The 13849-nt window shown below is 47.9% G+C and overlaps 1 protein-coding gene across 7 annotated transcripts in view; it reads left to right on the top strand.

Annotated features, from left to right (window-relative positions):
* LOC144315701 (urea transporter 1) overlaps positions 1–13849 on the top strand; it is a 48888-nt gene that overhangs the window by 13344 nt on the left and 21695 nt on the right. Inside the window, exons 1-4 of one of the 7 annotated variants that reach the window (XM_077900631.1) lie at positions 5851–6444; positions 7063–7127; positions 9223–9354; positions 11004–11120. The exons of 1 other annotated variant lie outside the window; for it this stretch is intronic. In XM_077900631.1, the coding sequence (XP_077756757.1) occupies positions 9241–9354; positions 11004–11120 (231 nt within the window). In that variant the 5' untranslated portion in view covers positions 5851–6444; positions 7063–7127; positions 9223–9240. Of the gene's footprint in view, positions 1–5407; positions 5760–5850; positions 6445–7062; positions 7128–9222; positions 9355–11003; positions 11121–13849 lie in introns of those variants that run through there. 5 more of the 7 variants (XM_077900632.1, XM_077900635.1, XM_077900634.1 and 2 more) reach the window with 5 other exon arrangements.

Consider the following 13849-nt stretch of genomic DNA (forward strand, 5'->3'; position numbering starts at 1 on the left):
ACGCTAGGGTTGAGGGTAAGGTCAATGACAGGAGAAAGGACCTCTACCTAGTATAGAGCTACCAGCACAAAAGGGAGTGGTCCACTAGGAAACCATGTGTGGGGATTTTATTTTTAGAATTGGGGTTATTTTTTAATATTAGGATGGACTGCACCAAGTGGTAAAAGTAAATGAAGCAATCCATTTGAGGCGAAGAAAAAGCCTGGAGCTCTTCTAGAGACGTAGTGCTTCTTGTCTTGCCATAATCAGGATGAAAGATTCAGGCTGCCCACCAGCCCTGCAAAGAGAAATCTCAGATCCTAAACCGAGCAAAATTCTGGGTCCTCCACCTGCCCCCAAAGCTTCCTCTGGGTAACTTTTTTCTCCCTCCAAGGCTGTAATAGATATTAATGTAAAGCTAGTTTCTCCCTTTCAAATATTAGGGGTGAGAAGCCATTGAGAAATCAGTGGTCAGCCTTACATATCATCTCTGAAGTTCTGTAAGCCCCAGATTCTGCAAAACCATGAGTTAGGAGGAGCCAAAACTCTGGGTGATGTCAGGCATTAAGAATCCACATGGGGATATTGCTTTGCTCATCACTTGTCAGAGTGTTTGTTAAGTTTCTTACTGGATTTTTTTTTTCCTTCACTCAACAGTGTTTAATTTATTCATCATCAATATCTTGTGTGGGTTTAATTATGACCCCACAGACCCTTGTCTTCAAAGATGACATTGCCCGAGCTGTGTCTTAGATGTTCCTCCACAAGGAGGAGGGACTTCTCTGCAAGCATCCACATGCCCCTGGCCCACTTGGTGACCTTGGCTGACACTGGGTATGGCTGGCTGGTGTCCAGTGTGTCATGCATTTGGGGGCTAGTGAGCTGACCAGCCTACTCAGGAATCAACTCTGTGACTTCACACATAGCAGCACATGCCCCATGACATAACTGAATATCAGCCCTCTGTTCAAAGATGTCCCTTGATCCAGGTGTTAGGAGAAAATAAATAATCTGAGAGGAGAAAAGACTGTAGGTAAACAAAGTGGATGAAGCAATGGAAAATCTGACCTCTTCCCATGTTTCTATATCCCCAGGACCCACAATTAACATCTCAGTTGGAAGAAGGTACCATTAGTCCCAAGAAGCAGTCATAACTTGGCTTCTTCCATTTGGAAATAAAGTCAATGGGGCGTTTTTCCAACTAAGGCTTGCAAAGGTGTTGGGAATTGTCACATTTTCTTTAAAAATTAGAGTTTGTGATTAATTGTGAACCCTTCTTCCAGTTTTCTTGCCATTTTTATATCTTATTTTTTAAAACTTATTCATGAGAGACACAGCAAGAGATACAGAGACATAGGCAGAGGGAGAAGCAGGCTCCTCACAGGGATCCTGATGTAGGACTCAATCCCTAGACCTCGGATCATGACCTGAGCTGAATGAAGGAGATGCTCAACTCCAGAGCTTGAGGATGCATCATGGTCCACCTCTGCACTGATTGACCAATGGATAGTTCGTTAGTTTGTTCTCTAGGTCAGGATGCTCTGCCTTTGGCCATCAGCCTAGCCTTGGCCAATGCCAACAGCAGAGAAAGAAGAGGCAAGGAAGATAGAAGGATGCGTGAGGGCCAGGAGATTCTGAATCCTTCTCAGCTCCTGGCTGCCAGTTGCTTTAAGCAAAGGATGGTGATCTGGAGCATTTCTGATAACCACAAAACTGTGCAGCCAGCACTCAGCAAGCTTCGGTTAGGACATGTATGAGGAGCCGGAGCCAGCTGCCACCTCCCCAGCTCCAGAGGGCAGCCTCACTTAACACAGCCACCCCTCCCCTTGCATTCTTGCCAGGTCTCTCCAGGATGCTTTCCAGTGAGTACCTGTGATCCCACTCAAACTGGGGTGGCTGACGTCTTTGCCAAGAGCCCCATTGGCAATGGTGGTGCCAGGCCATCCCACATTCTTTTCCCAGCTCAATTATTAAATAAAGCTCAACTCCCTAAGCTTGGAGCCAATATCATACTATCTTTAATGGCACAGAAACAATGGAATGAGTTTTAAATTACTCTCAAGAAGGAAACAGGGCCATGCCACTCTCCAACTTTAATTTTCCCCAACACTTCAATCCCTTCTTCAGTCTACTCAGAAGAGATTGAAAAGATTCTCCCCCCGCATCCCCTTCCCAATTGTCTCTCAATGGGAATTTTTTTTAATCCTGAAGAAACAAAACACCAGCAGGACCATTGCTAGCCAATATGGCTCCTTAGTGCAAAGACAGCCAGACTCCCCTTTCCTCAAGAGATTTTAGTGCCACCTGCAAGAGTTTCATTGCAATAAATACTAGGATGTTAATGGTACCCTTTAGACAAAATGCATTTGTGCAGGGCACAACCTGCACATCTTTAACACTGGCTGTGGAGACCAGAGACCTACGTGATGGAACCCAACCTGGCCTGAGTTTACATTAGAAACCAGAAAAAAGTGGGGATGCCTGGGTGGCTCAGTTGGTTAAGCAGCCGACTCTTGGTTTTGGCTCAGGTCATGATCTCAGGCTCATGAGCTCGACCCCCAACCCCCACCAGGCTCCACTGAATACAGAATCTGGCTCAGATTCTCTCTCCTTCTCCTGTTGCCCCTCCCCCTGCTTGCACTGTCTCTTTTCTCCCTCTCTCTCTCTCTGAAATAAATAAATCTTAAAAAAAAAAAAAAAAAAAAGCTGGAAAGAAGGTGCTGCATGGAAAGAAGACAGCTGAGAAAAGTCATAGGTTAGGACAGAGATTCTCTAACCCTTCTGCTGTGTGCAGGAGGGACAGCCAGCTATTCAGTGGAAATGAATAATTGCATGACTGCACTCGAGGGCTAGAAATGCAGGCGCCTCACTGCCTCCTGCCACCTTCCACCCCCGAGCTCCCCTGGCAAGGGCAAGCGGGGAAGCTTTGAGAGAGACGCTGCACTGTGGGCCAGTTTGCCTCTTGGCTCTTCATCTAGGGAAGGCCTCCCATAAAGGGGGCCCCCAAGAGGGGCACGGGGCCAGTTGGGAGATCAGGCACCCATCTGATGCCTTTTGTCTGACTGTTTACCAAATGGAAACGAAGACGTTGTGGGCTCAGGACACACTGCAGAGGAACACTGTGTCCTGGACTTGCTATCCTGGCCTCTCTCTCTCTCTCTCTCTTGGGAGGGGGGGGGGGCGCAGCTAGGAAGAAAAGAAGGAGAATGAGCTTCTTCCCCATTCTCTTTTCCATTTAGAAACCCCCTGCTTGGGATGCAGAAGACACTCACGGGGTCCTCACCTGCACACTTCTCGAGTGTGGGCACTAGCTAACGCTGGTGCTGCAAGCTACGTGTAAAGCCAAGCTACCCGTATGTCGTGAATAATGACAACGATCAGATCCTGAGCTCATCCTCTAGTATCTCCAGGCCCAAGTAGGATGATGCAGCATAAAATATTTTAAAATAAAATCCAATACCAGAGGGGATGCCCAGGGGGCTCAGTGGTTGAGCGTCTGCCTTTGGCTCAGGGTGTGATCCCCAGGTCCTGGGATCAAGTCCCACATCGGGCTCCCCGAAAGGGAGCCTGCTTCTCCCCTGCCTTTGTCTCTGCCTCTTTCGTTCTGTGTCTCTCATGAATAAGTAAATAAAATCTTTAAAAAAATAAATAAATAAAAAGCCAATACCAGAGTTGTTGCAGGGCCAGGGGGGTAGGGCAGCCTGTCCAGTGAGGAGCAGGGACGTAAATGGCTGTAAGCTCCCCAGAGTGCAGCCTACATAATGGCCTGCTGGGAAAGCCAAATAGAGGAGGAACGAAAGCCCAGTGTGAGTGTGTGGGCAGAGCACGTAGGGAGGGGGCAGAGAACTTTCTAGGGGCAGAAATTCTAGGAGAAGCACAGAGGAGGGAAAGCTCTGCATAGGTTGCATCATGATAGAACCAGACTGAAGGCTGGCTGATGAGTTCAGAGAGCCAGCAGAAGAGAGGGGACACAGCAGGGGAGGCGCCGGGGGACCTCAGGGGAGGTGGGTACGGAACCAGTGTCAGGGCTTAAACACTCCGCAAAAGGCCGTAAGTGATAGCAAGGGCTGCCTGAGAAAGAACTGAGAGGAAGTCACTGAATCATCAGCAAGGGTTTAAAAACACCTATGAACTCATGTATGCACCCACGGGGCGCCCCACTGTCCCTCTGCTCTCCGGCTCAGGGAGTCCTTACAGAGCCACAGTGATGGGCCACGGTGGACCCTCACAGCGCAGGAACTTAGGGAGCTTGGTCAGCCGCCTCCCTGGTCCAGTGTTCTTACCCAACAGTCCTCTCCATGCTCATCACTACGTGTCTTCCCATGTCACGGCCAGGAAGACGCCCCCCTGGTGCAAGCTGGGAAGGGCGATTGCTCCCCAGATGCTCACGGGCCACCCAACCGCACTAGAGACGGCCGGGCGCGGGCACGGTGCCGCCTGGGTGGGTCAGGTGCAGAGCCAGAGCCTCGTGTGCCTCGCGGCCGAGCCCCCTGACATCCTCCGCCTTCCTGCAGCGAGGAGGCTGAGCTCCGGAAAGGGTGGCTCACATCCCCAAGGGAAACCATCTAGGAAGGGACCCAGCACGGAGCCAGACCTGGGTCTGGCTGACCCCGAAGCCCACGGGCCCACACTACCTTGTCCACGGCGCCTAGCAGGGTGCATTCTGCGAGCAGGGAGGCTGGGGAGGGACGAGGGGGGACGAGGGGGATGAGGGGCTTCTGCCCAGGAGACTAGAGACTCCATCCTGGCCGGGCCACTGAGGCAGAAGGCTGCAGGGGTGCTGCGGGGAGGCGGTCTCAGGACCAGGTCCCTAACCACCTGCGGATGGCGGCTTGATTAAGTTAGTCGGTGAGTGAAAGGCAAACAAGGGGCCGTGGTTGGGAAGGTTGGAACAGTGCGGAGGACGTCAAAGTACAAACTTTGCTTTTAGACGTTGGACGAGTTATTTAAACTCTGTGGGCCTCAGTTTCCTTCTCTGCAAGATGGGGATAACGGCATTTACCCTCCCGGGACTTTGGCAATGGTTGGATGAGGGATGGGCACATAGAGTGAACCCTCAACCGCTTGTGCCCTTCTTGTCACGGTCATCACTGGTGCTATGAACCCCTGGAAGCTGGTGTGGCTCCTTTCCTTTTCAAACGGGGCCCTCTGACTTGACTCCTCTTATGGTTGATTTTTCTCCTTCAGGGTAACCTAGGAGCTTATTTTTGCCTTATTTGACCGGGGAGATTTCCCTGATGCTCAGAACTGTAATGCTGACCCCCAACCTCTGGTCTCCCTCGCAGGCCCCAGAAGCACACCCCCTGAGCGCTGGGAGCTGGAGGGGGGGGCTCCCCAGGACAGGGAACCCTGTGGTTTCATAGGTGTCCAGTTGGGGGAGCCAGCGAGTCGTGGTGGCCTCAGGGACCTCTGACAAGAGCTCTCCGCTCTCCCAGAAGCCTGGAGGTCCAGAGGACAGACGCCCATGGCATCTGCACAGCTCCCTGTGGGTTGTTTGGTTTTTGCTTTTGTTTTTGTTTTTGTTTTTAATCCCGTGGTCCAGGAAGTGCACCTGAGTTAGAGTCCTGCCGTAGCTGAGCAAGCCGCAAACACTGAATTTTAAGAAGCATGGGGGAAGAGCTGGTTTTTCACTTGGATTTTCGATTCTCTGCTATGGAATGTTTGCCTCCCATCTATTAGAAGGCCGCAGCAGGGCTTGTCCTAGGACCCTCGCCTGGAAAGAAGGACCCTTCAGGGAAACACGTATATTCCTGTTTCCTCCTCACTGGGAAAAACGGCAGGTTGGTTTCCAGAAGATGAGTCGCACACCCCCTGTCCTCCCCACCCTCACACCACACCCCACAGAACCTCGCTGGAATCTTACATCTGTGTAGAAGCTGTATTGAGCCTAAGAAAAAAGAATTCCACCCCGAGAGCAGTCACTGGGCTCTCGGAGTCGACGGTGTAGCAACCTGACACTCGCTTTTTAGTTTTAAGTGGCGCTGTGTTGATCATTTTTAGTTGCAAGTATTCCCCCCAAATTATTTCTGGGTGAAGGCAGGGGCTAGAACAACGAGGAGAAGTAAAAGATGAACTTGCAGGACTGTCCCGGGGTACAGACCTTGGAACCTTGCAAAAGATGGCAACGCTGCTGGCATCAAATCAAGGACAGCATTGAGGGGAGGAAGAGGCGGCAGGAGAGGGAGAGAAACATCCATCGGCAAAGACAGAGAGACAGAGGGACAGAGAGGAAGAGACAGAGAGACATCAGGTGCGGGATAGGGGACTGGTCCTCACAATGCTTTGGCCCTGGCACCCGAAGTGGGAGGAGAAAGCCGAGTGCACGGGTGTGCAGAGCGGGGTTCCCAGTATAAAACTGTTGGGTGCCTCCTCCCAGCACTATCTCCTTCGGAGCAGCCTCCCTCCTCACAGAGCCCCGAGGCTTTATCAGCCAGCGCCTTCTGCCCCGGAGCCGAGCCGGCTGCAGTGAGTACCCTCCTCGTCTCTATTCACTTCCAGCTGTCCCTTGTTGCCAGCTCGTCTTCTTACTCTCAATTGTTGCTCTTTCATCCTTTTTTTCCCTTTTTTTTTATGGAGAAATGTGCCTCGGATGGTTGCAACTTTGTAGAGGCAGCAAAGTCCGAGGGCTGGTCGGCTAAAAGGCAGTTCGCCAAAGCCGCAGGCTTCCTCCTGGAAGCCTGCAAGCAAAGCCTTGGCTCCTGATTTCCGAAGCAGGGTGGCAGCAGGACTGGGGCTCCGCGTGCAAGAGGGCAGGGGGTCCGTTCTATGGGCCAGATGACTCTGAGTTCATCAATGCTGTATACGAGTTTTCAAACTGTGTTCTTGAAATACTTGAGTCCAGTTTGGAGACTCCAAAAAAAGTGGGGTACAGTGAAGGGCCCTCTCCAACTATGGCTCTGCCCACCTGCATGTGCAGGGAGTGTGCGTGCTTCCCATCGGGACAGCCTGGCATCCACACTGCAGCCATGGACCTGGGGTGGAATTCAGACCCCAAGGCTCCTAGGACTGGTGCCTTCTGAAGACAGAAGTGTTTTCATCCGATGATAGGAAGACCTGACAGCATTGTCCTGTTTCTGCTTACAGCTTTAAAGAAAACTGAGCGACTCCCACCACTTCAAACCAAAAAGCACTCAAAATAATAGATTATTGTAAGTACCAAGTAAATGTCAATGCTTAAATTCTCTTTCTTTATGATACAGCATGAATGTTGAAAGGTTTTCTTCTGTATCTATATCCAAAACTTTGTATTAATTTTCATTTTTTTTAAAGATTTTATGTATTTATTCATGAGAGACACAGAGACAGAGAGAGAGGCAGAGACATAGGCAGAGGGAGAAGCAGGCTCCCCATGGGAAGCCCAATGAGGGACTTGCTCCCAGGACCTGAGCTGGAGGCAGACACTCAACCTCTGAGCCACACAGGTGTCCCATGTATTAATTTTTAAAGTGATATTCAAGTCACAAAAAATTAAAGACTTTCAGGTCTCTCCAATTGCACAGATTTCTAATGTATCCTGAGTTTTATTTCATATAATCAAATAGGAAATGTTGGTAGAATTGAAATCCTGAGATTGCCTTGTATTAGAATAAGTACTGCTTTGGTTTTCCTAGTGATTTGGGTTATGAAAAGTACTTTCTGACTCCCATTGGAAAGTTCACCAGGTGCAGCTTCCAGAATATTCCTAGAATGTTAACTTCAGCACATATAAGCTTGTTAGGGGTGTGTCGATGATACAAAAGAATGAGGCTCCCTTTGAGGGACAAGGACATGTCTATTTGTCAGAAGAGTTCCTGCTTCCAGCAAGAGTGAAAGTGGGGGTGACCAGGGGCCCTCGGTGATTGCTTCAAGTCGGCCATAAAGACAGCAGGTCTGCTACGTCACTGAGCCCTGACACACACAGCAGATCCCATCTCTCAGGAGCTGCTCCTTCCCTGTTTACTTGAACAGAATCTCAGGTGGCATTAATGTGCCTGCCTTGGAGGAGACAACCACCCCGCTTCCCTTAGTGCATAAAGCTGACTCTGCAGAGGAGACTTGCCCACTCTGAGCTTCGGTTTTCTCTTCTATAAAGTGAAGCCTTGAACTATGTGCTCTTTACAACCTCGCCTAGCTCTCAAGTTTTTCTCTCTGAGCTCTGAGAAAATAATGATATTGAGCTCAAGGATATTATCTTCCTACATGTGTGTGATTTGGGGGGAGGGGGGTGGGGGCCAGGAAGGCAGGAGCCATGCAGGAGCCAAGGGGGTAAAAACTCTCTCACCAAGAGAATGTGACAGTCCCTTCTTGTCTCTTTCTTTCCTTTTTTTTTTTTTTTTTTAGACTGCATAGAAGATGAGAGTCCTACCACTGGTTTTTCTTAATACTGTTCTTTATCAAACAAACAATACATAATGCAACCCACAGACACATCTGTTGGTACTTAAGGAACCAGATAGTTTAACTATGGATGAACACATATGCGATTTTTTTCTAACACATGTCAATAGTATTTTCCACAACTGTGGATTTTTCAAAGCAAGCCAGTAGAAGAAAGTAAAAATTAAATAAAGGAGGGACCCCCGCAAAAAAAAAACCCCACGCGCACACACCTTTTCTGGAACTTCTGAAGGAACAATGATATCCTTGGATACAATGGATGTTTCTTTTTGGTTTGTTTGGTTGTTTTGTTTTTTGTTTTTTGTGTTTTTTTTAAGAAAACTTACAAAAAGCTGCCACACTTGTTGACTTCTACTAAGAATTGTTTATTATTAACAAGATGACCTCCGATATTGAACCATTCTTATTCTGATACAAGAAAGAATGCCCTTTAGCGGTCTCTCGCACTGGGCTCTGGCTGTGCATTGAGAGTGTGGCTTGTATCTGATTTCAGAAAATAGAGCCCACCCCATGCCGTCTTCTCCCATCTGTAAAGAACAAGCCTGAGGTAAAGTGTTGCTTTGGTCTTGGTCCCGAAGTCGGAGCCCTAACAGTAGAGAGACACAGCAGAACAAAATTTGTGCGTTGGTCTCTGGGCCAGATGGTTTACTATCATTTTATCCTTTTATTTAAGCAAAATAAAATGAGCATTCCCTGTCTGTGGTCGGCTCATTGTCTCTCCTTGCTGATGGAGAAGCCTGCCTTCTCCTTGGAGCTCCCCATCTGGGGTCAGGGCTCTGCCTCGGGACCCCACTGACCCCTGACTCCCTCCATCCCACATTCTGCATGTCTATCATGCTGACTTATGTCTTTTTGCCCTTTGTCGAGTATGGAGAGAAAGGAAGGATGAATGGACAGTCTTTGGTTGGCAGCACTGGGGACACCCCTCGTGGTCCTCTTTGGAAGGACCCTTTTGGAGATAAGGCTGGTGAGGCCCTGGCACCTGGGCCCCCGGAACAGGTAGGCTCCCTGGGTGCAGCCTCTGTCTCCGGGAACGTGGGCTCCTGCGATCTAAGCTCTGGTGTGTCTTTTCTGAACGGAGCCAGGGAAGTGGGGTCCTCATGCTCTGCTGAGTGGTGCGGCTTGGGTTTTGCGGGATGCACACGAGTCTTTGTCCCAAAGTCACATGGCGCTCAACTTGGGCGAGATGCGGGACTGTTGAACTACTGACTTTGGCTAACAGTGCAAAAGCTAGGAAAAAGGAGTCTGGAGTTTTCATCTTACCCTGCTTCTCCTTATTTAGAGCTTCTTCCTTTTATTTTCTTGTCTTGTTAGTTAAATTTAATGGCCTCCTTAGACTGGAGAAATCTGAGCATCAATAAAGGTTTCCTGCTGCATCGCCTTCCTGATCAGAATTCTTAAAGTTCTCCAAAGAACTGCAAATAGTTGGACACGATAAAATTCTAGGGCAAACTACAACCTTGAAGTTGCTGGTTTCTCAGAACCAGTTCTCATGCCTGGGTTCTGAGGCAAGTCGTCAGGATCTGAAGGGCTCGGGAAGGGTTCAGGAGTTCAGAATAAAGAGTTCATGGGTAGATATGCCACAGCAGCTACTGTCTGCTTAACTTGGGAGAGGAGCCCTCTCTCTAGGACATGGTACCCCAATAAACCATCCCAACATGTGGGTACTGGGGAGACAAATCACAATAAGCCTTGTATATGCTGAGCTGTGCAATCAGAAAAAAAAAAAAAAAAAAAACCAGTCCTTTAACTTAGAGTGGCTCGGCAAAGAGCTCAGGCCATGCAGGTTCTTGATCATGTCTGACCAGTTACAGTATCGGGTTTGTCATCTGTATCTCCAAAATCTCTGAGCTGATGGTGTATTTAAAACCCTCTAAAATAAATAAATATATGCCAGGAACTTTGAGAACATGTGTGTGTTCACTCCAAACTATACATTTAATTGTTTCTAGAGTTGATGGAAAAACTGTAATGTTTTCACTCAATGCTGCCTCTGTAGGAACAGATCTACTCAGTTATAGAAACTCAAAGCAATTGTGTCTGAGCTTCTTGACCGTTGCCTGGGGTAAAACTTGATGCCTCTGATAAATCGGTGGGGCTTTGCAAATGGGTCACTGGAGCTGAGGAAGGAGCTTACTGAGCAATGTTGTCAGTTATGAGATTTAAAGAGGAAGATATATGAAAATAAATAATAGCTATCACTTAGATTATAAAATGAAAGGTACTTCTCAAATTGGCTTAACATTTTAATCATTTTCTATGTTTCACCATGGGGCCAGCTGAGCTCCCTATAGACTAGGTTCCTGATGTCCAGCAGGTCTCAATTTAAGAATTTCTTCATGCCAATGTTCATTGGAAATCTCACAAGTGCAGGTGTCTAACACTATTTTGCCAAGATGAAGTGAGCTTGATCTAGAATTCGTTGCATAAATAGCTTCTGCTTTGTGTAATGATTAATGGTTGGCCATTGTTTAAAAGCGGGACACTTAGGTGGTAAAATAATGCAACTGAAGTGTCCGGGCTACTCAGGAAATAATCAGTTACCCACATTGATTTTTTTGTCCTGGGATTAATGGAAGCCCAAACTAGAGTCAGGATTGCGAAAACTAAAAATTTTTTAAAGGCATAACTTTATTATCTCTTAATAGGTGTTTGTTGGCTATGATAAATGCAACAAGGATGAGGCCAAACCTAGCCGTGAGAACCCCTTATTCACAGCCTGGCCACAGGGAGAAGATGAGCTGGTTTATCTGCATAGATTTGGGGTATTACCTCGGTCATGTCTTATATGCCTGTGGTTTCAACTTTCCACTGGTGCCTTCTGGGATCTGATAGTTTGGATGTCTCCCTACTCCACGCTCACTTGGCTGTGCTCTTGGTGTTTCTTGCACGTGCAAGGTGGTTTGCCATTATCTTCCTCCCTTTGCCTTCCTCTGGGGTTACGTTGTTGATACTCTTCTTTTGTATCTGCCATCGGCCCTGTGAAAACTTCATTTTTGTCTAGAGGCTATCACTCTGGTGATGTTGGTGCTTTCTTATCACAGTTATCATGAGAAGTGAAGAGTCTTGTCATGAATGCAAGTCACGGTTATATTAATATTTTCCTGAGGCATGCTTACCATACTCATGCCTTGGCTATTCTTATATCGTACAATCTTAGATGACAACTTTTGGTTTTCAATAACTTGGTTCACTTTTACCTTTTCCAATTTCTATATTTTGTGCAATATCATTCTTGACTGTTTTTAAAAATATTTAAATAACAAATAGCAAAAATAAAGAATACCTGAGGCAGTGGCCCAAGGTGGGGACATAGTCAAGCCCTCTTTGACTTGGAGAGTGTCTACAAGGGGCTTTACTTAGGCTCTGTCAACATACGGACTATTTTGTAAATAATTCTGCTTTGTCAAGCCTTTAAAAACAAGAGCTTTTTTGTAAAATAGAAGCTTAATTTAAAAAGGCTGCTTGGGACTTATGGACATGAGGGCACAGTAGGAGGACCCCGAGCTCACCTCGTCCCATGGATACAACTAGGTAACACACACATCAGTCTAAATAACCCAGAAAATGATCCGGAGACTGGCGGAACAATCTCCACAACTAAATGGAGAGAAGAGGGCACATTGAAGAGGGTATAAAGGGCAAGGATGTGGTCAGGAGCCACACGGCCCCCCAGGTCAGTCCGCCTCAGGAGAGAGCTGCCTGCATGGAGAGCAGAGAGGAGCAGATCCCGCACCAGGGAACCCACACAGGGAGGACGAATCCCCGAATCCCCGTAACACTTGGCTTTGAAAACCAAAGGGGCTGAACTTGATGACTTCTCACAACCAGGGGGACTTAAACCCTGAAATTTTAAAAGTCAGGGCTTGGCTCTAGAGCAAAGCGGGAGAGAGCCTGAGGCCTCAGGCTTGCTTCAAGAGAGGGCAGGACATCCCAGAGGAGACACAGCAGAAAAGCAGCAGTTTGAAAAATGCCTGGGGCACACAGGAGGGAGGGTTATTCATTCATCTCAGAGCATGTCCTGGGGGGACAGAGATCACTGGGGGCCTCCTCCAAGAAGAAGGAAGCTGGCAAGCACCGGTTCCCTCCCATGCCCCCAGCATAAATGCACAGCCACCTTCGGGAACCAACCTGTCGCTGACACACTAAGAACTTGTGAATACTGCTCCTTCCTCCCCCAGACAGACCTGCCTCAGCCCCAGGGCTGTGGGGGGGGGGGGCACGGGGGGCTTTTGGCTGGAGCCCATGCAGGGCAGGGCTGCAGGCCTGGCCAAGTACGGGCAGCCCCACCAGGGACCAGCACCACTCCAGAGTGACCCCTGCCCCAGGGAGAGGGGAAGATGACTACAGGCGCCAGTCAGGCTGCAGCCTGGCCGTGGGCTGAGGGAAGACACTGTGTCTGACTGTGGGCCCTGCCCCCCAACCCAGCTTCTCAGGAGACAACAAAGGGAGAGAAGCCTGCAGCTCACTGCTACTGCAGCTCTGGCAAACACCTGGCCTGACTTGACTCAAATCCGAGGCATCCACAGACTGGCCCACTATTAATACTGAGACCAAATCCTGCCCACAAGAAAGAAAACCACTGTAGACGACTGGACTGTAGGAAAAAGCAGCTCAGTCACACAGCTGAATGTACGCAACACACATAGAAGACACCCCTGCAGCACCAGGTTCTGGTGAACAGGGGACTGCAAGGCACCAAAGAACCTCTTCTTCCTAAGCCCATGACTTTCCAGTGCAGGAGACATAGCCGACTTTCCTAACAGAGAGAAACAGATACAGAGACTTAGACAAAATAAGGAGACAGAGGAAAATGTCCCAAATGAAAGAACTGGACAAAATCACAGCAAGAGATCTAAGTGAAATGGAGATAAATAATGTGCCTGATAGTAAATTTAAAGAAATGATCATAAAGATAACTCACTGGACTCGAGGAAAGAATGGGTCACTGAGACCCTTAATGATAAAAAAAGAATCAATCAGATATGAGAACACAAGAAACGAAATTAAAAATAGACCAAATGGAATACACAGACTAGAAGAAGCAGAAGAATGAATCTGTGACCCAGAGGACAGAGTAAAGGAAATCAGTCAAGCTAAGCAGGTAAAAGGGGGAAAAATACACAAAATGAGAATAGATTTAGGGAACTCAGCAACAACATGAAGCATAATAACATCCATATTATCAGGATCCAGAGGTAGAATAGAAAGAAAGGAGGGCCAAAAATTTGTTTGAAGAAATAATAGCTGAAAAATTCCCAAATCTTGAGAAGGAAACAGAAATCCAGATCTAGAAGGCACAGAGAGCCCCCAACAAAAAAAAACCAAGGAGGTTCCTACCAAAACACATAGTAGTTAAAATGGCAAAAAGTTGTGATAATGAGAGAATTTTAAAAGCAGCAAGAGAAAAGAAAACACTTACATACAAGGGAAATCTCATAAGGCTACAGCTGATTTTTCAACAAAAACTTTGCAGGCCAGAAGAGAGTGGCAT

The sequence above is a fragment of the Canis aureus genome, chromosome 6 (assembly GCF_053574225.1).
Source record: "Canis aureus isolate CA01 chromosome 6, VMU_Caureus_v.1.0, whole genome shotgun sequence".
Classification (NCBI taxonomy): Eukaryota; Metazoa; Chordata; class Mammalia; order Carnivora; family Canidae; genus Canis; species Canis aureus.